At 42.0% G+C, this 26,947-nt stretch overlaps 1 protein-coding gene across 1 annotated transcript in view; it reads left to right on the top strand.

Moving 5' to 3' along the window:
• PHKA2 (phosphorylase kinase regulatory subunit alpha 2) overlaps positions 1–26,947 on the top strand; it is a 64,298-nt gene that overhangs the window by 6,406 nt on the left and 30,945 nt on the right. The window contains exons 3-12 of the mRNA XM_081080937.1: positions 8,550–8,708; positions 11,121–11,168; positions 12,086–12,254; positions 15,248–15,330; positions 17,518–17,598; positions 19,019–19,117; positions 21,101–21,247; positions 23,228–23,281; positions 23,865–23,987; positions 25,801–25,896. Coding sequence (XP_080937063.1) covers positions 8,550–8,708; positions 11,121–11,168; positions 12,086–12,254; positions 15,248–15,330; positions 17,518–17,598; positions 19,019–19,117; positions 21,101–21,247; positions 23,228–23,281; positions 23,865–23,987; positions 25,801–25,896 — 1,059 coding nt within the window. The remainder of the gene's footprint in view (positions 1–8,549; positions 8,709–11,120; positions 11,169–12,085; positions 12,255–15,247; positions 15,331–17,517; positions 17,599–19,018; positions 19,118–21,100; positions 21,248–23,227; positions 23,282–23,864; positions 23,988–25,800; positions 25,897–26,947) is intronic.

Below are 26,947 nucleotides of genomic sequence, written 5' to 3'. Positions count from 1 at the left end.
CACCACATTTTTGTGCCAAAATGCAAGAAAATTAGAGAGTGATAATAAACAGTTGCTAAAGCCCTCCCAAATATGTCTGGAATCTTACTAAGCCCACTTCTAAATATATCTAAGTAGGTCATGGATATACAGATCGTGGATATATCATGGATCTAAGAAGAAATTAAAATGGAAATTATGAAATACCTAGAACTGAATAATCACAAAAGCATTCCAAACACAAATTTACGGAATATAGCTAAAGTGGGATTTGAAGATAAATTTAAAACCTTAAAATGTGTATATTAGAAAAGAAGAAAAATTTAAAAATTAATGAACTCAAGATCAAGAAAAGGCCAACAGGATGCACCCAAGAAAATAGAGGAAAATAAATAATAAGATAGAAGTAATAATGTAATATAAAACTAATAATATTAACAAAATCAAAAGCTGTTTTTTAGAAAAGACTAATAAATGGGTAAACTGGCAGGGCAATGGGAGAAGAAGGGCACCTCAACAATATAGGAGTAAATGGAAAAAATACTATGACTACTTTTTGGCAGTGAATTTGAAAATGTAAATGGACAGTTTTCTAGATAAATGTTACCAACATTAACTCAAGAAAAACATAAAATCCTAATTAGACCTATAACCATTAAAGAAATTGAATGAATCAAAAAAGTCCTAGTCCAAGATGGGTTTATAGACTAAGACCATGGAACATATAGAGGTTTATTTATTCACTTATCTTTGAGGGGTGAAGAAATTTGGCTTTTATTCTGAGTGGGAAGGAAAGCCACGAGTTTTGAGCAGACCAGTGACATCTGAATAGGGCTTGAGAAGAATCACTTGTAGGGAAAGGGGAAATCCCCATTTCCCTCTTCTGGTTATTTTTGACTGAATGAATAATTAAATCAACAGGAGACAGACTGACAAGAGAAAATCAAATTTTAGCTCGTGTCCAGGGCAACCCCATATACATGAAAGAGTTAGAGACCTCGCATATATGAGAGGTTCAGAGATAGAAAGGGGGGTTGAGGCATATAAGACATCCTGAGTTAAGGATGAGGTAAAGGTGCCTTCGGGGCTTCAAAAGGTCATTGCAAGATTATAAAAGAAATAATACATTACTAAATTACCCGATAGGTCAAAAGAAGTCATCTCTGATCATCTCTATGGGCAAGGCCTCTAATTCAAATTCTTCTTGGGGAGGGGTGGGCAGAAGTTTTTCTTGAGCTTGCAGCTAAAATTGCCCTTGGCTCAAGGTAATCTGCATAACACTGTAGCACATTATGGGGTAGCTCATCCTGAGCCTTCACATACTCCACCAGCTGCATGGAACATTGATCATAAGGGGCCAAGGAGCAAAGCAGTGTGACCAATTACGAAGCTTCTCCAGTTGGAGCATGATGACTCAGGCAAAGGTGGTTGCAGTGGAGACAGCTGAGAGTGGTGGAATTTGGGAGAAATTCCAAAGATAGAGACAACAGGATTTACTGGTGAATTGAGTGTAAGGTGTGTGGGAAAAAGAGAAGTCAAGAATGACTCCAAGATTTTGGGCTGGCGCAACTGGTAGAATGGAATTGCTATTTACTGAGGTAGAGAAAGTTGTAGAGAAGCAAGTTTGGGGAGGAAGATAAAGGGTTTAGTGAAGTTTTGGTAAGTAGGCAGTTGAATATATGAGTCTAGAAGTCAAGGGAGAGGTCTGAGTTGGAGATAAAAACCTGGGAGTTACTGGTACATATGTGGTGTTTAAACTTATAATTTTCAAAACTCACAGTCTGGGCCTCTAACATGCAAATAGCTTTATCACTCTAATAGATTTTTATTCTTTACTTCTCACTAATTCCTGTAGTAAAGTGAGGCATTAGTGAGATGTCAGTCCTTAACCTAGTGTTATGGAATCTTACAGAACACATTCACAGGTAAATGGGACCTTCTCTAAACACCCATCTTTTCCCTCTGTTCCCATGAGACTTGGCTTTTAGCCTCTTCATAGCCCTGATCCACCCTCTAGGTATGTTGCAGATAACAGATGTCCCTTTGGAAACATGGTGCTTGTCAGTGACAAAGTACACCAGATGCACTCTGCCAGGCTGGCAGTTCAATGAAACTCTCATATTCCTTGTTCTGGAAACTCCATTTCCATTAGCACTGGCTTTTGGTATCCATTCACATGCTGTTGGTAGGTTGCTGTTAAAACTTGTAGTCAGTTGAAATTTCTTGTATCTAAGTATTAGGGCAATATGTGGCTGGGTCACAGGGTAGCTGCTAGGGTGGGAGAGGGGGACCTTATTTGGAAAAGGGAGAAGAGGTTCTGTTTAAAGATTTGTAAGAGCCCTGGGGGTGGGAGTGTATATGCATAGGGAGCTGAGTCAGCTCAAAAGTGTGGGAGTAATGGCTAATAAAAACATGTGAGCCCAATAAATAAATTAATGTTGAATTCTGTCTAGTTTGTTCCAACCTATTGTTCAAGTTCAAAAGTAGTCTGCTGTTCTCGTGTTGGCTCAGCATCCACTTTGTAGCCCATACATGCCCCTTCCTTTGTATGCACACTAGAGGCCCAGTGCACGAAATTCGAGCACTCGGGAGTGGGGTCCCTCAGCCCGGCCTGTACCCTCTCACAGTCAGGGAGCACTCGGGGGATGTCCGACTGACAGCTTAGACTCTAAGCTGTCAGTCGGACATCCTTAGCGCTGCTGCGGAGGTGGGAGAGGCTCTCGCCACTGCCGCTATACTTGCCAGCCTTGAGACTGGCTTCTGGCTGAGCAGCACTCCCCTTGTGGGAATACACTGACTACCAGGGGGCAGCTACTGCATTGAGCATCTGCCCCTGGGTGGTCAGTGCGTGGCATAGCAACTGGTCATCCCAACATTTGGTCTATTTGCATATTAGTCTTTTATTACATAGGATACCCTCTTAGGAGCAGTAGATATCACTACTTCAGCATCTCTGGCCTCTCCTGTTGTTAAAATCTGCCCCATCCCTTGCTTGTTCTGAGAATCATCTTTGTATTGCCTCCAGCCAAGGCAAGATATCCCCTATTTGTGGACAGGAATTTTAATATGGTTGAGATGGCTTCACTCCCCAAACTGATCTTCAGATTCAACTCATTCCTACCAAGAGCACAGCTGCCTTTTTGCAAAAAAGTGTAAGTGCTGTTTCTTGAGTATGTATGATGAAGACTTTAGCTTTTTTTAAAAAAAAATCAAGGAGAGCCCTAGGTGGTTTTGCTCAGTGGTTAGTGTTGACCCTCAGACTGAAGGGTCAAGGGTTCATTTTCAGTTAAGGGCACGTACCTTGGTTGCAACTTGATCCCTGGACCTGGTCGGGGCATGGGCAGGAGGCAACCAATCAATGTGTAACATGTTTCTCTCTCTTATCTCTCCCACTCCCTTCCACTCTCTCTAAAAATATCAATGGAAAAAATATCTTTGGGTGAGGATTAACAAAAAAATTTTTTCAAGGAGATAATAATGTTGAATATTTCTTTTTAAACTACATATACCTTGCCGAAACCAGTTTGGCTCAGTGGATAGAGCGTCGGCCTGCGGACTGAGGGGTCCCAGGTTCGATTCCGGTCAAGGGCATATACCTGGGTTATGGGCACATCCCCAGTGGGAGATGTGCAGGAGGCACCTGATCAATGTTTCTCTCATTGATGTTTCTGACTATCTATCTCTCTCCCTTCCTCTCTGTAAACAATCAATAAAATATATTAAAAAAATTAATTAAAAAAAATAAACTACACATACCACCCTAGGGAGTCATGTACCGTATCTTCTCCGATCACCCTCTATCATTGTACCCCTACCTCCTGTGAAGTTTACTGCCCTACCTCTGCCTTCTCAAATTTCACCTCTGTCCTGTGAGTTTACTATTCTCTATTTCACCTATCTCTTCTCTTCATCTAGCAATAAGTCATTTCCTGTGTTAGAAGCAGTTTCCTGTTTTATTCACTTTTCTACTTTTAAAGCAAAAATGAGGTTTTACCTCCTGTTAGAATCATTCCTAAGGTTCATGTTGTCCAAATCTGATTTGCTTCTTCAGGGTTTCCTGAAGAAAGATTAAACCGAAGAATGTGTAGAAGAATAAAACACACATTCTTAAAGGGAAAATTACTTGTATTAACTATACATAATACAAATATAGATAGATAATATATACACTTTTAATATCTTTGGAAATATATTTCAGGCTATAAATCAGTAAAAATATAATTCTTATTATATATTTGTCCATTTATTTATTTAGCACCTAATGAGGTCAGGACCTTGGGTTAGAGTGGTAAACTAAAAAGGTAGACTTTGCCCTTAGGAAGCTTAAAACATGGAAGCAATACTTAAGATTGTGCCAGAAAGATATCCCATTTTTAAATTATTTTTTGAGAGAGAGAGAGAGAGAGAGAGAGAGAGAGAGAGAGAGAGAGAGAAGAGAAGGGGAGGGGAGGGGAGGGGAGGGAAACATCAATTGGTTGCCTCCCACACATGCTCCGACCAGGGACCAAATCTGCAACCTGGGTATGTGCCCTAACTGGGAATTAACCCGCCGCCTTCTGGTTCACGGGATGACGTGCCAACCAAGTGAGACATATGGGCCAAGGCAAGATATCCCCTATTTGTGGACAGGAGTTTTAATATGGCTGAGATGGCATTACTCCCCAAACTGATACAGATTCAACGCATTCCTATCAAGAGCCCATCTGCCTTTTTGCAAAAATTGACAAGCTGATCATAAAATTCCTATGGAAATGCAAGGGACCCAGAATGGTCTAAACAGTCTTGAAAAAGAAGAATAAAGTTGGAGGACTCACACTTTATGACTCACTTCCCCTGCAGCAAGGGCACTGATCAGGTTTTGGCTCAGGTCTGTGTTGTCTCTTCTAACACGGCATTGGGCCACTATATTGACTCTGTACTAGTAGCTCTCCTGATAGCTGCCGTTGACTGAGATCTGCCCCATCCTCTTCCTTTATGGCCCCACACCTATCACCTCAGGAAATAGTTATAGAGTGGTAGAATGGCTCTTATAGAATTCATCACTGATATTATTTTTTCAAGAAAAATACACAGAGTTTAGTAAAACAGAAAGGACTGATTTATATAAGTGAGCAAAACCCAGCCCTAAAGAAGGGGAAAGGCAAAGAGCTGGGGGTAGAGAGAGTGCAGTTGCCAGGGTTTTTGTCTCAACCATATTAACGGAATAAAACTAGCAGTATTAACAGTAAAAATAAAAGAGGATGGCCAGGCATTGCTTTTTCCTAATAAAAATAATGATGGTTACATCAAGCTAACTTGTAGATTCTTCCCCTAACCATGTATCTTCATCTGATTTCCTGAAATAATTATATGAAAAAGAAATAATTTGAATGAAATTATTCAAATGGGTCAATAATATTAATATATTTATAGTTATTGAGCACTGATTTGTACTGCTAGACAAAATGCGTAATACAAGTACCTTTATTTAATCCTCACAAACAACCCCATTAGTTCCAGGCACTACTCTAATACCCGTTTGATAGATGGGGAGACAGTGAAATAATTTGTTCAAGGTCACAGCTGGATTGTGGTAGAGCTTTGAACACAGGCAGTCTGTTTCTAGTTCCTGTGCTCTTAAACACAGTACATTGAAGGTTATGTGTGGATATAGATCAAATTAAATTATACTTTTAAAAGATTGGAAAGTCACATAAAGCTAAAATGACATATCTGAAGCCATAGGCTTAACATGGACAAATATACTACCTTCCTCTTGCCTGCAATTTGCCTGTTTGTATTTAGCTTGTAAAATTGCATCAGATGGAGGCCTTTTGTCTCCCCTCAATTGAGATAACTAATGTAAGCAGAAGAACCCAGGGCTCTAAAGAGATAGAACTCTTGGGTGGTTCACAAAAATAAGTGACTTTTGAATAAAGATGATACAGCACAATCCTCCTTTACTGGGGGAGTAACTCAAAGACAAAACCACTGGGTAATTCATATAAGAAAGGACAGCAACCTGGTTGGCGTGGCTCAGTGGTCACACTGAGTATCAACTGGCACATGCCCGGGTTGCAGGCTTGATCCCCAGTGTGGGGCATGCAAGAGGCAGCTGATCAATGATTCTCTCTCATCATTGATGCTTCTATCTCTCTCTCCCTCTCCCTTCTTCTCTGAAATCAATAAATATAGTTTTTTTAAAAAAAAAGGATGGATAACAGGCCAGGGGTCACAAAGTATCCCCCAGTCTATGATCATTTCAGTTTTTATGAATCACATCAAAATGGCACTTCCACATCTTCTTCTAACACAATATATTATTTTTATAGACTTAAAGAGAGAAGCAAGTCCTAGTCAGCTCAGTCTGTTCTAACAAAATACCACAGACTGGGTGGTTTAAGCAGAAATTTACTCCTCACAGTTCTAGAGGCTGGAAAGTCCAATATCAGGTCAACAACATGCAAATTTTGGGGAGACATAAACATTCAGTTCATGACAGTAAGTATTCTTTTTGATGAGTGCAGTAGTGCCCCAATCTAGCATGGCTTGTTTATGCATTTTGAATGTGGGGATCACCAAAACACTAGACTGCTTCTCTGTAGTAGAACAAGGGGTTCAGACGATCTAGCTCGGAGTGGGGATGAACTACTCCACTTCAACAGTTAAGCCCAAGCTAAAGAATAAAAGAGGTGACTTTCATTTAGCAGGACAGTGACATTTCATAATCCAAACCACACTTAGCACTATGTGCAAGCAGTCCCTGCTGTGTCATCACAAGGCTGTTTGTCTCTGTGGACTCAGGGTTGATGGGTACACCAGGAAGGGGCCACGTCCTTTCCCTAGATGTCCTGATAATTTCCTGTCCTGGGTTAGCCAACTGGCCTCAAAACAGATAAAGATGCTTATGTTATACATTGTTGGTGCATAGTGATTTTTTTAAAAAAATAACTCCAGAAGTCCACTATTGGAATAAGACTTGTACCTTCAATCAACCATCCCTAGACTTCAGTTATAGTTGACTTTAAAATCATTGATTTGTAGTTGTTGGCTGTAGAACTATGTCAATACACTGAATGCTGTTGCCCCTGAGGGCAGTATCAGTTCAGTTTTAGATGTTTTTTTCGAAGGGCATAGATTAAAGAAGAGAGTTGAATATTTAATTCCTTGGGTAAGACAATTTGAAACTATGCCAATGTTTCTTTACCTAATAACCTTGGCAGTATCACTTTGAAAGTACCCAAGAGAGTTTTTTCATGAGCCTTCTTGTAAATAATTTGGTGCCCTTTTTTAAACTGGCAAGGCTCTGATTGTTATAAGGTGTTTTATTAGATGTATATTTCTTTGTATATTTTCAGGAAAAGTCAACAGAGGCTTCTATGACTCCTCCAATCTTATCTAGTTAATGTCTAGGTACAGAGTTTATTAGGACTGGCTTTTAAAAAAGCAATAGCTTTATTGAGATATAATTTACTTATCATATAATTCATCTCTTTAAAGTATAAAATTGAATAGTTTTAATACATTAATTACAATCAACTTTAAAATATTTTCATCACCCAGAGAAAGGGAAAAATACCTGCTAACCATCACTTGCTTCCCATTTATTCTCATTTCACCCCTACCTCCAACCCTAGATAACCACTAATCTACTTTATATCTCAATGGATTTGCCTATTCTGGACAGTTCGCATAAATGAGGTCATACAATATGTAGTCCTTTGTGACAGGCTTCTTTCACTTAGCATCATATCTTCAAGGTTCATCCATGTTGTAGCATGTGTCAGTACTTCATTCCTTCTTGTTGCTGAATAATATTCCATTATTTGTATAGACCACATTTTGTTTATGGACATTTGGGTTGTTTCTTCTTTGGGACTATTATGCATAATGCTGTTATAAATATTGTGTATACTTTTTGTGTGTGAAGGTCTGGCTTTTTAGTGACGCATCTGGTCTTTAAAATACAGGTTATAAAATAGCTAAATAGCACTCCCAATGTCCTCTTGCTCAGCGCCTCCTTTTTAGGCACATGAAGTGTCTGGATTACAGATGAGGCAGCTAAGACCCAGATAGGGTAAGCAGCTTCCCTGAGGGAAAATGAGATAGAGTGATGGAGTGGGACCCAACTCCACTTCAATAGTTAAGCCCAAGCTAAAGAATAAAAGAGGTGACTATCATTTAGCAGTGGCATGGCATGGCTTGGCATTGCTGTACACATTGTGACAATGCTTTACCAATTTGTGTGGATACATGAAGGCAGAAGAAGACTTAAAGACCGAAGTGCAAATATTTATAAAAGTCTTGCAGGCTTTTTCTGTTTGCTTTTTTTTCTGTTTGTCATTTCCAATAGTGTGATCTGGTCTGAAAGCAAAATAAAAAGAACTTCAAAGTGACAATATTCCTTAGGATCTTCTTAGTGATGTCACTTCTCGCTCATGATCACACTGTTGGTGGCAGAGCAAGGACTGAAACTCCTGTCTCTTCACTTGTCATTCTGACCCTTGTTGTGGCCTCTGAAGACAAGTATTCCTTGTCCAGGAGCTTGGTAAAGGGTGTTGTTGAGTCATTTTGTGTCTCTTCTTTAATAGAATCCCATCACGGGGCTGCTGTCTGCCAGTCATGAACAGAAGGATGCCTGGGTGCGGGATAATATCTACAGCATCCTAGCCGTGTGGGGCCTGGGCATGGCCTACCGCAAGAATGCCGACCGTGATGAGGACAAGGCCAAGGCCTATGAGTTGGAGCAGGTAATGCTGATTCGCAGCCATGTCTTGGCTGCTCAGCACCTCTTCCTTAAACTGAAAAGTCAGCTACAAGGAAGTAGCTGTGTGTACAGAACAGTTTGGTGCAGATGTTGGCTCCATTTCTGCTATAGAATGTTTTGGGGAAGCACTTAAGTGGCCTCAACCTCTCATTTGTTTTTTCTTTTGAGATTTTTCCTTCCAAAAAATAATCACAATGAATTGGAAAATAAAGCATTCAAATTTCTAACTAGCTATTTCTCACACACATGTTCTGTCGAATATATATATATATATATAATCTCAAAGGCTAATATGCAAAGTGTCCCCTCGGGAGTTCGACTGGGAGACCAGGAGCTCAATCGCTTGCTATGATGTGTGCTGACTACCAGGGGGTGGCATGGAAGGAAGGCCCGGCCAGCAGCCGGAAGGCCCCGATCATCCCTGATCATCGGCCAGGCCTAGAGAACCTTACCCATGCACGAATTTCATGCACCAGGCCTCTAATAGTTATATATGAGGTTATATAAACTAATATGATTGTTTTTTTAAAGTCACCAGTACACCAGAACTGCACATTCCAAAGAGTATACACCTTTCAAGTAGTTATGTTGAAAGGATGCTTATCCAAACAGTATTGCCACTATTTAAAACATGTTTGGAATTTCCCTTAAATGCCTTTCTAGTTTGAGCCATTTTGAAGCAGTCTTATTAATTTATAGTTACCCTCTAATTTTGAACCATGTTGGTATTATCCAGTTTTTGTGCTTATTTTGCCATATAGCTCAATGAAGTCCTTTTATTGTTTTTTCAAAATCAGAATCCAAGATACCCACCAAAGAAAAGATTTACCATCATTGAGTATGTAAGAAAATAATCAGGAGGTGTTTTCAGTTTCCATGACCCTTCACTACATCCTCCACTGCAAACCATGTACATTCTGTAAGAAGAGATTCTCATGGCCCTGGGTGAGCTTCTTTCATCCAGGCAACTTTGAGCTATCCTATTCTCCAGCCACTTGTGAAGCAGTTTGATAGTGTTGTTAATAGGCCATATTAAGCCTTAGACTGTTTGGCTCAGTGGATAGAGCATTGGCGTGTGGACCGAAGGGTCCTAGGTTCAATTCCAGTCAAGGGCATGAACCTCAGTTTCATGCTCCATCCCCAGCACGGTTGGGGCACGTGCTGGAGGCAACCAGTCGATGTGTCTCTCTCACATCAATGTTTCTCTCTCTCTCCCTCCCCTTCTCTTCCATTCTCTCTAAAGAAATCAATGGAAAAAATATCCTCAGGTGGGGATTAACAAAACATAGGACATATTAAGATCAGTCTTTTAATATTCACAATTAAGACCTGAATTGTGAAGGAAATGAGAGGTCACATAATGTATTGACTAAGAACTCAAACTCTGGAGTCAAATGGCCTGGACTCTGTCCTTGCTCTATCCACTGGGAAACTTTAGCAATGTTACTTCATCTCTCTCAACCTCTGGTTCCTCATCTATAAAGTGAGGTAATAATAATACCTACCTCAAAAGACTGTTGGAAGAATTAGAGAGAATAAGGTAAAGTGTTTTGTACAATGCCTGGATATAGTGTCTGATTATCAAAGTACTATTGATATTTATAAAGATAATTAGAATTATAATAAATGGTTACAATACATATTGTTAAGAAACCTTGGCAGCTACTTGCATTTTGTAAGAACTTTACTCAACAATTCAGTAATGGTGTCACAAATGGCTGTTTTGGCACAGAGCAGTATTACTTGGGACAGGCATGGTGAACTTAATTCATCCTTGCATAACAAAAATAAATTACTAAGAATTGTGTCAATGCCCTAGCTGATTTTGCTCAGTGGATAGAGCGTAGGCCTGTGGACTGAAAGGTCCCAGGTTTGATTCCGGTCAAGGGCGTGTACCTCGGTTGCAGGCATAGGAGGTGTGCAGGAGGCAGCTAATAGACATTTCTCTCTCATCGATGTTTCTAACTCTCTATCTCTCTCCCTCTCCCTTCCTCTCTGTAAAAACTCAATAAAATATATTTTAAAAATTAAAATAAAAAAATAAAACTCCAAACTTTATTTTTTTTAAAAAAAAAAGAACTGTGCCATAAAGCTCCAGGGTACTAGGCTTATACAATTGCTTGCTAAAATTTCAGTGAGGTGTCACTGGATTTCAGAGCCGGGAGATGCCACCTGGTCCAACTCCTTCATTTGCGATAAATCACTTTGTCAGGATTTTCTTCCTTTGTGATGGAGTGGAGAGGGGGAAATAACTAAACCATCAGAATACTTGTATACACTCAGGATCTGCCTTCTCAGGGAAGTGTCCAGGCAGTGTTGGCTTACTGGCCATGTGGTGAGGTTTTCATGGAGCAGGGAAGCTGGTCTTATTACTAATCCCACTTTATTTCTACAGAACGTGGTGAAACTCATGCGGGGTCTTCTCCAGTGCATGATGAGACAGGTAGGTGGAAAACAACAAATGTGTTTGTGGGTCATCTGAGTGGGCATTTCGTCATTTTCATGATGACAACTAACATTCTTAAAGCGTTTTGAACTTTTCAAGATGAGAAATTGAAAATATGTTGCTTACTTTCTTCTTTAAAGTTATCCTCAATACTTGTATTACATTATATGACTCACAGACTCAAAGGACGCTGTGTTTCAGAATCTCTTTTGAAGAGTTGCTTGCGTAAAAGGAGAACATACCTTTTTTTAATAAATGGGGAAGAAAACATGTTTTTAAAAGCACTCCTAGAAAGCCATGTACTGTTGTTTATTCTGTTGAGTTTATAAAAGGGTTTCTTTTGAGTTGAAATGCTTGAGTTTCTGAAACTTGACATTACTATTTACTGGTATTTTCTGTGAGGGTTAAATAAAACAACTCATTGAGCACATACTGTATATAGAGCATCATACTAGGATCTGCAACAGATAAAAAGATGACTACAATACTGTCCCCACCCTTAATCAGCATGTGTCAGCTAGTCTTCAAAGACAGTTATTCTTTTTCTTTCAGCATAACAGGCCCTCTTCCAATTATCCTTCTCACCCTCTTTTCCTCCTTTTCTCATTGAGTGCCTACCATGTGTTAAGGCTCATGCTGGGGATACACAGGCATGGAAACGCCTTGTCTTGACCCCTTGCCCCTGCAGAACTAGTTAAAATCCCACTGGGCTGGGACAGTCCTAAAGATGGGCAGGAAGAATCCCCCACACAGTCCCTCTGTGTGGTGCTCACTAGTGAAAATCCCAGTTTCCATCCCTTTGGCTCCCAGAGGTAGCAGATTAGAGGTCTGCATCCAAGAGATTGAACCTAGGTGTGGCCTCTGCCAGCCATGAACCTCTTAGCTATGCAGAGCTGGCTTGCCTTCTCCTTCAGGTGGATAAAGTGGAAAAGTTCAAGCACACTCAGAGTACCAAGGACAGCCTGCATGCCAAGTACAACACTGCCACCTGCAGCACCGTGGTGGGTGATGACCAGTGGGGCCACCTTCAGGTGGATGCCACCTCCCTCTTCCTCCTGTTCCTGGCCCAGATGACTGCTTCAGGTGAGCATAGGCTATTTGAGCCCATTGTACAGGGAGTAACAATCCAGGAGGGTTCAGGGAGGGGCAGATATTGATCAGTATTCAAAATAAGATATTTCTGTAAAGAAAAAGCATGCTTCATTATAATATTACTAGAGGCCCTGTTCACAGATTCATGCACCAGTGGGGTCCCTCAGCCTGGCCTGCGCCCTCTTGCAATCCGACATCCCCCAAGGAATGTAGTAGTGCATGAAGTGGCAGGCGGCTGAGGAGGAGCCCAGGCCGGGTGCTGCACTGCTCCCACTCATCCCAGCACCCACTGTGCCTGCCAGCACTCAGTAGCGCTGCCGCAGAGGCAGGAGAGGCTCATTCGGGTGCTTAGGCTTTTATATATATAGACTAGAGGCCCGGTGCACAAAAATTTGTGCACTCGGGGGGGAGGGGGGGGTCCCTCAGCCCGGCCTGTGCCCTCTCGCAGTCTGGGACTCCTCGGGAGATAACAACCTGCTGGCTTAGGCATACTCCCGGGTGGCAGAGGGCAGGCCCAATCCCCAGGTGCAGCTCCTGGTCGGGCTCAGAGCAGGGCTGATTGGGGAGTTGGGGCGCACCCCCTGTCATGCACAGAGCAGGGCGGATTGGGAGGTTGCGATGCCACCCTCAGTCACGCTCAGGATAGGGCCGATTGGGGAGTTGGGGCACCGCCCCCTGTCACACTCAAGGCAGGGTCGATGGGGAGGTTGTGGCGCCACCCCCTGTCACGCACAGAGCAGGGACAATCAGGGGGTTGGGGCTCCGTACCCTGTCACGCACAGAGCAGGGCCCATCAGGGGGTTGGGGAGCTCACTCCTGTCACGCACAGAACAGGGCGGATCAGGGGGTTGGGGCACCACCCTCTATCACCCACAGAGCAGGGCCGATCAGGGGGTTGGGGCGCCACCACTGTCACACTCAGGGCAGGGCCAATGAGGAGGTTATGGCTCTACCCCGTCACACACAGAGCAGGGCCCGTGGAGGGGGGGTTGGGGCACCGCCTTCTATCACCCACAGAGCAGGGCCGATCAGGGGGTTGGGGCGCTGCCACTCTCACACTCAGGGCAGGGCCGATGGGGAGCTTATGGCTCTACCCCATCACACACAGAGCAGGGCCCGTAGAGGGGGGTTGGGGTGCCGCACCCTGTCACACACAGAGCCGCAGGGCGATCAGGGGGTTGGGGAGGTCCCCCCCTATCAGGCATAGAGCAGGGCTGATCAGGGGGTTGGGGCGCCTTCCCCTGACATGAACAGAGCAGGGTGGATAGGGAGGTTGTGGCCCCGCCCCCTGTCACACACAGAGCCGCAGGGCGATTAGAGGGTTTGGGCGCTGCCCCCTGTAACACTGATCCGGTGCTGGGAGGCCTCTCAGCTCCACTGATCCCGGTGCTGGGAGGCATATTACCCTTTTACTATATAGGATAGAGGCCTGGTGCACGGGTGGGTGCCGGCTGGTTTGCCCTGAAGAGTGTCCTGGATCAGGGTGGGGGTCCCCACTGGGGTGCCTGGCCAGCCTGGGTGAGGGGATGATAGCTGTTTGCAACTGGTCACACACCCTTCAGGGTGGGGGTCCCCACTGGGGTGCCTGGCCAGTCTGGGTGAGGGGCTGAGGGCTGTTTTCAGGCTGACCGGTGACTGAAGCTCCCAACTGCTCCTTTTTTTCTTTTTCTTTTTTTATTCTGGGCCAGCTTTAGCTCTGGCTCCAGCTCTGAGGCCTCTGCTGCTGAAAGCAGGTATCGGGTTTGTTTGGGTTCTATTATCGAAACACTGTATCAACTCCAGCTCTGAGATCCCGGTGGGCTGAAAGCAGGTTTCTGGGGTTTTGTTTAGCTTCTATATTTGTAACAATGTTTCAAACTGCAAGTTCAGAGGCTGGCAAAGCAGGCGGGGAACGTTGGAGTCCTCCGTCACTGAAGCAAGCAAGCCTCATGTTAGTTTCAAGCTGCCTGTCTGCCGGCCGCCATCTTGGCTGGCAGTTAATTTTCATATCGCCCTGATTAGCCAATGGGAAGGGTAGCGGTTGTACACTAATTACCATGTTTCTCTTTTATTAGGTAGGATGAGCACTGACTCTGTGACATGCTAATAGTCAGCCTCCTGAGCACTCACAGGATGAGGGCTGTTGAGCCAGCTCTGTTAGCATCTCTGTAGTTAATTCCAAAGCTGCCTTTCTGTCACTGTCACCTAGTTACTGGGTGACAATCTAGATGAGATCTACCTTCAACAGTTCCACTCTCTGCAGAGTGTCATGCCCCCTCTTACTACTAAAGTTTTCTTCTCCCAGACTTTATCAGTGAATATGCTACAATTAATTTAACTGTTACTTAATTGTTTTCCTTTTTGCTGTGATAACTAATATTGCAATACCAACTTTGACCCATATCTATTTGTTTCCTTTCATTAGTTAGATTTCATTCAAAGAGTGCAGAAGGCCTCACACCGTCCCTTTTAATCCTTTCTGTTTGTAGACACACACACAAAGGTAGATACATTCTTTCCTTCCTTCTTTCCTTCCTTCCTTCCTTCCTTCCTTCCTTCCTTCCTTCCTTCCTTCCTTCCTTCCTTCCTTCCTTCCTCTTTCTGCTATTAGGCATCGTGTTTAAATTTACTTTAGACTTAATTTTTGATGCTCTAGTAAGAAAAATGAAAATGGGGCCCTAGTCAGTTTGGCTCAGTGGATAGAGTGTCGCCTGCAGACTGAAGGGTCCTGGGTTCGATTCCCGTCAAGGACACATGCCTGGGTTGCAGGTTCAATCCCCAGTAGGGGTCGTGCAGGAGGCAGCCAATCAATGATCCTCTCTCATCATTGATGTTTCTAGCTCTCTCTCCCTTTTCCTTTCTCTCTGAACAATCAATAAAAGTTAAAAAAAAAAAAGAAAAATGAAAATGAGGCAAAAGGATTCATTTCGTAGTGTGATCTTTGTAATTGGCAGCTCCCTTTACAACATAACTTCATAATTTCATTGTTTGCTCTTCTTTACTAGGTTTACGTATTATTTTCACCCTCGATGAGGTTGCCTTCATACAGAATCTTGTTTTTTATATAGAAGCTGCATATAAAGTTGCTGTAAGTATAAACCCCGGTAGTGTTTTCAGTTGTCAAAAAGAATAAGAAATCATATGGTTCTCTGAGAGCCAGGCTATTTGGGGCTGACCAGAAATTTAGCATGATTAGAGGTGTAAGATTATGTCACCTCCACACACAAAGTGCCCATTTTTGTCCTGGGATACAATTGCAGAGTTCATGTGGCATGTACATAGGCTGGTCTGACTCGGGATTAAGGGCAGCAGCAGCAGCACCTCAGTGGGAGCTGCTATGCCAAGGTGGTCACCCCAAACATCCCACAGGTAGAGGGGCCAGAGCCAGATGTGTGCCCCAGACCAGGTGTTTGCAGGTACAAATGTGCATGAACCCCAGCTCCTCCAGGGTTGACTATAAGGATGATAAGAAAAGTGTAGAGTTTGGTTTGAAAAAGAAAGCCACTATGGTTTAAAGCAAGGGTCAGCAAACATTATATGCAAAGGGCCAAAAAGTAAATATTTTCAGCTTTGTGGTCCCTATGGTCTCTTTTGCTGCAACTCAACTTTGCCATGGTAGCACCAAAGTAGCCATAGACAACACATAAACACATGAGCATGGCTGTGTCTCAAATATACTTTATTTACAAAATCAGGTGGCAAACTAGATTTGGTCCAAGGGCTATAATTTACTACCCCCAGGTCTAAAGCAGTAACTTTCAATCAGCGGCAATCTACCCCTCCCAGAGGACATTGGGCAATGTCTTGAAACTGGGGAGGGTGCTACTTACATCTAGAGGGTGGTGTCCAGGGACTATGCTGAGCATCCTACAGTGCACAGGACAGCCCACAACAAAGAATGTTCTGGCCCCAAATATCAATAGTGCCGAGGCTGACAAATCCTGGTCTAAAGAAACTCGAGAAATCTTCATGTTAAAGGTGGGACTTTAGTTGGACCTTGGAGGATGAGTAGAGTTAGATAAGCAGAAGGAGGAAAAGGGGTGTTTGCGGTGAGGGAATAGCATGAGCAGTCATAGAGGCAAGGACAGGCTCTGAGTGTGTGTATTTGGGAGGATGCTTGGGAAAAAGGGGTGCAGAGTGAAGGAGTAGACTTAGGGTGAAAGTTGAGTGTTAGACAGTGATAGAAAATAGTCAGTTTGTGGGTGTGTGGTGTGTGTGGGGTGTGTGAGGTAGAGAGGCCAAATAATGGAGGTGTGGCCATCCAGAGAGAGAGATTTGAAGGGGATCCATTAGGGTCATATAAACAGTTTGTCACTTTAGACTCTTAAGCAGAGAGTGAGCTGATCAAAGCAATTTTTGAGTTGGAGTGAAGATGGGTTGGAACATGGAAAGGCCCAGATGTGAGGAATACTGAAAGAAGGAGTCCTAGGTCCTAGCTACAAGGCAAAGAGTCTAAAGTCACTCTGGTATGTCTAAGTTGAAATTTTCACATTTTGAAAATGTTTATCTTTAGAGACCAAATAATAAATACTGAAATGTTGGCATTGGTCCTGTTCTTGTTGGGTTGTAATCTTTCAATAGTGCACATAGCATTATTTCAAAACAGTATCCCGTGCTTAGGTTTCTTAAGAGAAAGTATGAATTATGAAAGTTAGATATGCATGTATCAAGTCCTCTATGTGGACAGAGTGTTCTGAGCCAATTCATATTAACCAGTTTAAAATACCAGGAAAGTTCTGTATTCTGTGCCTTAGTGTTGACTTGGGCTCCTGTTACTTGCTGAGCATTTCTTCCCCCAAGAGGTAATGCTAGAAAAAGATATTAAATTATTTTAAATGGTTTGGTTGGCTTCAACTATTTCTAACCCATTTGTTGAAGTTTCTTTATTCCATCTTATAATTTAATATAAGTTCAAAGGAATTAGCTAAATTGAGGGGCAGCATTTTTGATTTTAAGATAAATAAAATATTCTGTTTTCTATAAATCAAGAGTTTCTCACAAATTAATAATTTTTAGGAATAAGAAAATTGAGAGCACTTTTGCATGCATTTTTGGTTCCACCTGAGTATTTACTTCTAAAACTCTGCACAAAGGTCAAATAAACTGAAATCGAGGAAAAACACAGCCTGAGTGTGTAAAACCACGAATTTGGTGGTCTTGGAGAAGAGATATTCATGTTCCATTATGCCTGCAGTAACATAAAGGAATCATTTTTCCATAGCACTTCTCATGTTCCTCTTTTTCCTGCTCTGATTACTGCCTTTTTCTCCTGCAGGATTATGGAATGTGGGAACGTGGCGATAAGACTAATCAGGGCATTCCGGAATTGAATGCAAGCTCTGTAGGAATGGCCAAGGTGATGGCTCATCCTCCTTGTTCTTCCTTCTGTGCGTTTTTACTGCTTTGACTTGGTTCTCATTAGAAGTATGAACTTAATCTGATTAGTATATTTTTCAAAAGTCAACAGCAAGTATGAAATCCAAGTGGCGCGTGTACCCAGCCAACTGAAATTATAGGTAAAGAATGTAGGTTTCCTGCACTAAAATCTGCATGTGCTTGAAAATAAGGGCACTCCCTCCTCATTGTCCATTGTTATCAACCATGGGTCTAAGCTCTTACTGTTGTCTAGGAAGCTGGATGTAGACCTTCAAGTCTTCTTTTCTGGGTCATAAAGAGGGCTGAAGAACATGACCACTTTGTAGGGCAGGGCTTACAAGTTCAAAAGTCTATAGCATCAAGCAAGTAATATAAAAACATGTGAAGTTGGCCAGATAGAAAAATATTGGGGGATATTGGGGATACTGAGAACATTCTCTAAAAGTGTTCCAGTTCAAAATCATTTTAAAAACTTGCTTACGTCAAAAGAGAATACACCTGTGGGGCAGATTCAGGCTACCAGTTTTCATCTCTTGTCCTAGACATTTAGCATGGTTTCCTCTCTTCCTCCTCAATACCAAAGTGTACTTTTGGAAAGATTCCAGAGCTAGAATTGTGAAAGCAACAATAAATATGCTCTGTTAAGAGAATAGACTGATGATTGCCAGATTGGAGGGGGGTTAGGGGGGTGAGTTAAAAAGGTGAAGGAATTGAGAAGTAGATTAGTAGTTACAAAATAGTCATGGGGATGTAAAGTACAGCATAGAGAGTATAGTCAATAATATTGTAATAACTATGTATGGTGCCAGTGAGTACTGGAAATATCGGGGGGGGGGGGGGGGGACAGTTGTAAAGTATATGATTATCTAACCACTATGCTGTATACCTGAAACTAATAAAGAATAATATTGAATGCAAACTGCAAGTGAAAAATAAATTTCATAATAAAGAAAAAAAATACTAAAAGTAAAAAATATTTTCTGTTAAGGTCAACTGACAGACAACATACTTAGTACTAAAAGAATTAACTTTCTTAAGTGCCATATATGCTAATGTTAGGAGTTAATCACTAAAATAGGAGAAAGAAAAGCCAACCATGAATTTAGTGCCCCCTGTGTGTGTGTGCATACACATTCACACACACACACGGTTATTAATTTGTTAATATTTAATTTTTGTATAATAATTTCATTTGGGGAAATATTTTTATTTTCTCCTGCTCTGATCTCCTGAAAATAAGGATAGAACATGACCATAGGACTCTTTAGCTGGATTTTAAAGATAATGTTTCATCACCTTTGGGAAAACACGTATACTAGATTGCTTAATGAAAAAGGAGTATCAGATATGGGAGTGCATGTTCACTAGAAAGGAAAAGTAATTCAGACCTGTGTTTGTAGGCAGCACTTGAAGCAATTGATGAACTGGATCTTTTTGGAGCCCATGGAGGACGCAAGTCAGTGATCCATGTCCTGCCTGATGAGGTTGAACACTGCCAGGTAACAGCTCAACCTCTCGCATTCCAGAGAGCTGGATAGGAGACTCATGAAGGGAAGACCTAGGTTCCAGTTTTCCTTACCTTTCTAGCTTGGTGGTACTTGGCTTCTTCAAGCTTTAGTTCCCTCATTCATACAGTGGGCATATTGGGCCATTTCCCTCCTGCTGCACAAGGTGGTCTTAAGGATAAGAGTAAATCAACTTAATTTGTCAGAGTACTTTGTAAGCCAGAAAGTACCATGCAAACATAAGACACAACAATATTATATATATGGAGTCAGCAATCATGACACCTTGTTTTGCAGAAGGCAAAATCTGTTTTATTTGTTTTGAGAACATAGGTGGTTTTCTCTCAGGTTTATTGCATGATGCCCTCAAATTGAATGACCAGCAAGCACTAGTTCACTTGGGGACGGAAGAGGAGATGGGCAGAATGGGTAATAGTGGAGAGATGAGATGGGAGAAATGGCAAAGTAGTAGAACCTTCATGAAATAAAAATTAGAGAAAGGAGTGATTTTGTGAAGATTAGGGAACTCCATTAAGCAGTTAGTAGGTCACCAACTACTGGTCAATCACCGAACTCTTATTTAATGAGGGCCCACTGTGTGCTAGGGCTATGGGAGTCAGATACATAAAACTTGGAGTGTATGTTTCCAGGCAGAGAGAGCCTAGGGAAGAATAACTAGTTAAAGAACTAAGCCTGGGGTGGGGGGTGGAGGTAGGGGTTCAATTGGTTATAAAAATGAAGTTTTACTCTGAAGCTGAAGGTTCACCCCCATTTTTATCCTACTGTCCAGCTCACTCCATTTCCCCCCATTAAATATTTCTTAGTGGGAAATCTGTGATTTCTTGAAGTATGGTTTAATAGAGTCAAGCTGGTGTGCATCTTAATAAATGTGTAGTCTAGTGGAAATTGTGTGAGCTTTGTAGCCAGCTGGTCCTGGGTGGGAATCCTAGATCTGTCGCATACTAGCTGCATTCCTTTAGACTGAGTCTTTGTACTTAGAGTCTTAAGAGGCCTCATGTGTGAATTGGATGTAGTACCTGAATTCCTTCTTCATATGGAAGATTTAATAAGCTTATGTTTTCAAGGGTCTAGCCCAGCCGTGGGCAAACTACGGCCCTCAGGCCGGATCCGGCCCGTTTGAAATGAATAAAAATATTGAAAAAAAAGACCGTACCCTCTTATGTAATGATGTTTACTTTGAATTTATATTAGTTCACACAAACACTCCATCCATGCTTTTGTTCCGGCCCTCCGGTCCAGTTTAAGAACCCATTGTGGCCCTCGAGTCAGAAAGTTTGCCCACCCCTGGACTAGCCCCATGTCTGTACATGTTAAATATCAGGATTAGCTTTTTCCCTTCCCAAACTGTTCCTTATAGTCTCAACTTCCTTTATTTTACAATGCTTAATCCAACCACCTTATACTTGAGGCCATATTATAGTGCCGCTAAGTAACCCTTTCTCTCTAGGACTAAACTAAATACTGTTGTTACCATTTTGCCTGAGTGTTCTTGTGGACTTCTGGATTTGACTTTTTCTTTAAGTGGTTTCTCAGTCACCCAGTCCAACTGGCCACATTCCACAGAAGCCAGACATTTCTCTATAGTGGCCCTGTATGTGTGTTCTTCTCTGTCTTTTTCTTCACCATCAGGACATCCTAACCTGCTGATACAGGTAGCCCCTAGTTCCTCCCCTGCATGTCCTGAAGGCCCAGCACAGTCTACAGAAGTCACAAAGGAAGCGAGACAAGGAGTTCTCAGCATGGTTTCCAGGCAGTACCACACTCCCCCGACTCCTTAATCTCCCCCAAGGAACAGGAATCATTGGTTGGGTGGGCGAGGTCGCCCATCAGGGTCATATTGGTAGGACAAAGCTCTAATTATTTGAATGTTCCTTTGGGGCAAAGGTCATGATCTCTAGATACTGTACATAACTATTAGTACATCACAGGTTAAATTCACCTCTGTTTTTCATTCAGTCGATTCTGTTCTCCATGCTGCCAAGAGCATCGACGTCTAAAGAGATTGATGCTGGACTTCTTTCTATTATTTCTTTCCCGGCCTTTGCAGTGGAAGATATGAACCTTGTGAATGTGACCAAAAATGAAATTATTTCTAAGCTCCAGGTAAGCGTTGGTCACACTAGTGCCTATCTGCCCTGTGAAGTGCCACTTTCACACTATGACTTGGAGCAGCCTCACCCAAGCCTTGGTTCTCCATGAGGCCAATAGCTTGGTTTATCTAAGTGGGTTCATAGAGTGAGATATCCAAAGCTGAGTCTACAGGTGACAAAACTAAGTTTCTTAGTGATCAAGTGACTTGTTTCTCTTCCTAAGTTGCAGAAGTTGACTCGAGCCATCATCTTTGAACCCCAATTCATACCACTCCTGTACTTCTAAGGCAGAATTTCTTACCCTTTTAGAAATCACAGACTCCTTTGAAAATGTCTTAAAAGCTATAGAGTCCCTGCCAGAAAAAAAATACATGTCTCAATATCCTCAAACTTTACACACAATATCAGGGAATTTAGTGATCCCAAAGTTAAATTGAAATTTTTTAAAAATCCCTGTTCTGAGTAACTATGTAACTATGATACATTACATCAAAGTAAGAATGTTATTAAATATTCCAGCCAGCCTTGGCTGGTATGGCTCAGTTGGTTGAGAGTCATCACATGCACCAAAAGGTCACCGTTTGATTCCCAGTCAGAGCACATACTTGGGTTGTGGGCTCGATCCCCAGTAGGGGGTGTGCAGAAAGCAGCAGATTAGTGTTTCTCTGTCACATGGATGTTTTTCTCTCTCTCTGCCTTCCTCTCTCTCTAAAAAAAAATCAATGGGAAAAAATATAAAAGTTTCATTAACAATTGTGTATGTGTGTGTATTTAAGAGAGAGAGAAAGGGAGAGAGATGGAAACATCAATTAGAGAGAAACACTGATCGGCTGCCTCCTGCATGTTCCCCACTGGAGACTGTCTGCTACCCAAGCATGTGCCCTGACTGGGAATTGAACTAGAACCAGGGACCACTTGGTTCATGGTTCAATGCTCGACCATTGAGCCACACCGGCTGGGCAACAAGTTTAAAAAAAAAAAATTCCAGCCAACTGAAGTTATTGGTAAAATTATCAAAGAATGTTAGTTTTCTAAGCCAAAATTCACGTTTATGATCTTACTTAGATTCCGTGAAAAATGATTTTAGTCCTTGGAAACAAGAAGTTAAAGGGTCTCCAAGCACATCCCCAAAAGACGATAGCTGTCTCAGTCAGGGTTCAGTGGTGGAAAAGGAACCTCTTTAGATAGTTGAAGCAGGCAAAGAATTAGTGCAGGGAATGAGTGTTTCTAGGGAGCAGATTCTAACTGGGCCTCCCAGAGCCATCTGGGGCTGGCCACTACGGCAGTGCTTGCCTCCACGGCCTACACTAGAGCAACTCATACACACTTAAGAAATTGGGAAATGGTCACCGAAGCTGCTATCCAGGGATTTACTAGTAGAAAGGCAGATTAAGAGAGCCCTGCCACTGCCATTCTTTCCTGACACCCAGAAAGATGGACAGGAACACTGGAGCCTGCGGCAGGAAAACCAGAAGTGATAGCTCTAAGCCACAGGAAGCCCCACCTGCCTCCCTATCAAGCTTAAGGATGTAGGCTCCTTCGCAGTGCAAGATATGAATTTTGTGAATAGAGCTATCTGCAAGGAGTCTGGAATGCCCTTTTAGTTTTCCAGTCTTTCAAGTAGAAACAGTCCAACCCAGATATCTGAATGGTGGCTTTTCCAAGCAGTGAGGTTCCCTTTGCATCATTGCATAATTTGACAAATCAAAATGAAAGGCTGGTCATTCACTGAACTCTCAGTGATTATTCTCAATCCTCTGATAGTTTAATGTAGTATTTTGGAATTTTCTTCCAAGGACTCATCAAACCAGAATTTACTTTACGTAGGACTTAAAAATAACTTTTTGTACTGATAACAAAGACCACTTGGTACACATTTCAGTATTACAAGATTCATGAGAAAGGGGGCAAAGGGTTGACTGGGGTTAAAATCAAAAGGCAAAGAAATTCTTCTGATGTCTCCAAATGTACTTGTTTTTCTTTATCTTCTTAGGGTCGTTATGGATGTTGTCGCTTCCTTCGAGATGGTTATAAAACCCCAAGAGAGGTTGTATTTAAATAATGTTTCTTAATATTCCTTAACTGCTTCATATCTAAGTTGCCACTGTGGTGTTCTCCCTCTATTGATTATAATTACATGTTAGAATATTGGAAAGAGAAGTCTTAATTTTAGTATCAGCAAGCCTGGAGTTAGACAATAGAATAATAAAATCATTAGGACAGCAAGCTGGTGGTTTAAAACCAGCTTGTAGACAGGAACAAATAGTTCTGTGGCTCACATGGGTTTTTAAATACCAACTGTGGCCGCCTCCTTGGGTTTCTTTGCCATAGTGAATGATAGAATAATATCAATAAAATAGTCTGCCAAGCACTGTGAGAGATAAATTGCTATTTATTTATTAGAGATATAGGAAACAATATAGTAAACTACCAAGGAGTCTTGTGTACATTTCTGATAGTTTACCATAGAAAACTGCCAAAAATAGCATCTCCCCATTATAGTAGAATCCTAATTATACCAACCTCAAAGCTGCATTGAAAGAGACAAGTGAGGGAAACCCAGTGAGGTACAATGGTATTATGTATGTATCTGACATCTCCTTTTAGAAGGTCTACCTATTTGATTACAGGACCCAAACCGATTGCATTATGACCCTGCTGAACTCAAGCTCTTTGAAAACATTGAATGTGAATGGCCCGTGTTCTGGACATATTTCATAATCGATGGGGTCTTCAGTGGTGACGCTGTTCAGGTAAGAAGATGCTGCGTATTGTGTTTAATCTTCCACTTATCTGTCAAAGGACTTTGCTAGAGGTGGTCTCTATCCAGTTCACCAACATATTCCCTGGGCCTAGGATAGAGTAAGTACACAGTAAATATTTGTTAATGCAGCATTCATTTGTTCAAGACGGGTTTTTTTTTTTTAGCATTTGCTGCTGTACATACTTTGGTGAGCAAAACAGACCTGTCTTTATGAAGCTTATGTACATGACAGATGAACGCAAAGGTTTGCTGCTTTTTTAACCTTTTCAGATCTGACATTTTTTTTAAAAAATATATTTTATTGATTTTTTACAGAGAGGAAGGGAGAGAGATAGAGAGTCAGAAACATCGATGAGAGAGAAACATCGATCAGCTGCCTCCTGCACATCTCCCACTGGGGATGTGCCCGCAACCCAGGTACATGCCCTTGACCGGAATCGAACCCGGGACCCTTCAGTCCGCAGGCCGACGCTCTATCCACTGAGCCAAACCGGTTTCGGCAGATCTGACATTTTTTAAACCTGCTTGAATCACGTGTTCTAGTTTGGGGTGAACAATCTAAGATTTATTTTAGTTTTTGAAAGCTGCCTCTGCTCAGGAATGCTGGGGGGGCTGCAGAAACAACAGCAAGCTTAAAATGTTATTGTTGCCCCGTTGTTCATTCTTACTTTTATGCTGTAGTGATTATCTTGGAGCTTACGTTTTCTTTTTATCCTAGAACTGAAAGATCCAAAAAGATTGAGTTGGAATTTCAATTGTGAATAAGTTTGACAATGATCAGAAACAAACAAACAAACAAACAAACACTAAGGAGACGAAAAAGACTATTCTTAGTACCTTATTTTCTAGGTCTCATAGAATTTACTACCCTTATGCCTATCCTGTTTCTTCTACTTGCTGCTCAATGACATTTAAAAAAATGATGCACCCCTGGTCATGCTTTGACTGGGCTCTCCAAAGATGAAATGTCTTAAATAGCAGGTGGCTAGTTAAGGGTTTTCTCTCTTTTTTCTTTTCCCTTTTAATATGTAGATTTTTACCAGTGATTTTTTAATTTCATGAAAATGTTTACATCAACAGCATCCTAAGAATAGGGGTACATCGATCATAGTACGTACACTTCCTTTCCTCACATGAGATTTGTTCAGCAAGTGTTTCTTGAGCAATAAATATTTGAATGAGGGCCTTGCAGTGTAAAACTACCTATAGGGATGCACTACGTAAGATCCGGCCTCCACTCCAAGAAGCTTATAGTCTGGCTGGCGAGACAATTTTTATTTATTTATTTATTATTTTTTACTTATTTTTTTAGAAAGGAAGAAAAGAAGAGAGAGAAAAAAACATTGATGTGAGGGAGATACATCTATCGGTTGCCTCCTTTACTCACCCTGACCAGGGATTGAACCCTCAACCTAGGTACGTGCCCTGACCGGGAATCAAACCTGTGACCTTCCACAGGACAATGCTCTAATCAACTGAGTCACACTGGCCAGGGCAAGACAAAATTTAAATATGTGAGAAGTTAAGAGTGAAATATTTAACTCATGGGTTAAAGACCACACAGAGAAAAAAGCAAAAGGCCATACAGAAAAGACCAGTTGTGTTTCACTCCTCCTAACACTTGCTGTCAGCAAGAGTCCTGTTTCCTCCTGCACTCTGAGCTAAAGGTATTTGAGCATTTCTTGGCCCCGTGTCCTACTTCTAATCTGTTTGTTGCCAAGACAGGTGTTTTCTGTGTTGCACTGCCGTTACAGCATTAAGGACCCCTCTTTCATACCACTGGGGATGGGACTATTTTCCAGGTCCAAGAATACCGAGAGGCCCTGGAGGGAATATTAATCAGGGGCAAGAATGGGATCCACCTGGTGCCAGAACTCTATGCCATCCCACCTAACAAGGTAACCAGGCATTGCTCATCGAGAACAAAGTGACTTGGTGCTTGGCCTTTTCATATTTTCCACCCCTGTTCCAGAACTAACACTTTTTCTCCAGGAGAAGTGGTTTGTAAAGCCTTCAGTAGTGTTCCTGTCTATCACAGAAGTTATGGCTTTGGAGCCATGCTTGCAAAGGGGAGTCCAAGTGAGGCATCAGTGGAGGACCTTCAGAGGCTATCTGTTCCTCACCTGAGCCCAAGACCAAATGAACCTTCAAATGCACAAAACACTGTTGGACACCATATTCTCACGCATATCCACAGAAGAAGAAACCAGACAGAATCTTCCTAGGGAAGGAGGAGAGATGTGTAGATATAGTTGAGAATCTCTTCCTTTGAGTCAAGCCATTCCAGAGCTTAGAAGACATTCTATATCAGGGAGAGAGAAATTGGCCAGTTCCAATAAGATGCCTAAAGATAGTTTTGTTCTATACAGTTTCCTAAATTGGGCCATGATGGAGATATATATATATATATCTTGGTGGGAAGATTTCCCTATATGTGTCTTATGTTCAGAAGAAAATAATTCTTTTTTAAAAAATACATATATTTGCCGGAACCGGTTTGGCTCAGTGGATAGAGCGTCGGCCTGCGGACTGAAAGGTCCCAGGTTCGATTCCGGTCAAGGGCATGTACCTGGGTTGCAGGCACATCCCCAGTGGGAAGTGTGCAGGAGGCAGCTGATCGATGTTTCTCTCTCATCGATGTTTCTAACTCTCTATCTCTCTCCCTTCCTCTCTGTAAAAAATCAATAAAATATATATTTAAAAAAAAAAAAAAAATACATATATTTTATTGATTTCAGAGAGGAAGGGAGAGGTAGAGAGAGAGAGAAGCATCCATGATGAGAGAGAATCACGGATCAGCTGCCTCCTGCACGCCCCCTGCTGGGGATGGAGCCCGTAACCTGGGCATGTGCCCTTGACCGGGAATCGAACCTGGGACCCTTCAGTCTGCAGGCTGACGCTCTATCCACTGAGCCAAACTGGCTAGGGCAGAAAAGAATTCTTGATTCA

This window comes from Myotis nattereri (assembly GCF_964212035.1).
Source record: "Myotis nattereri genome assembly, chromosome: X".
NCBI classification, from domain to species: Eukaryota; Metazoa; Chordata; class Mammalia; order Chiroptera; family Vespertilionidae; genus Myotis; species Myotis nattereri.
This window is presented reverse-complemented; position numbering and strand designations above follow the sequence as displayed.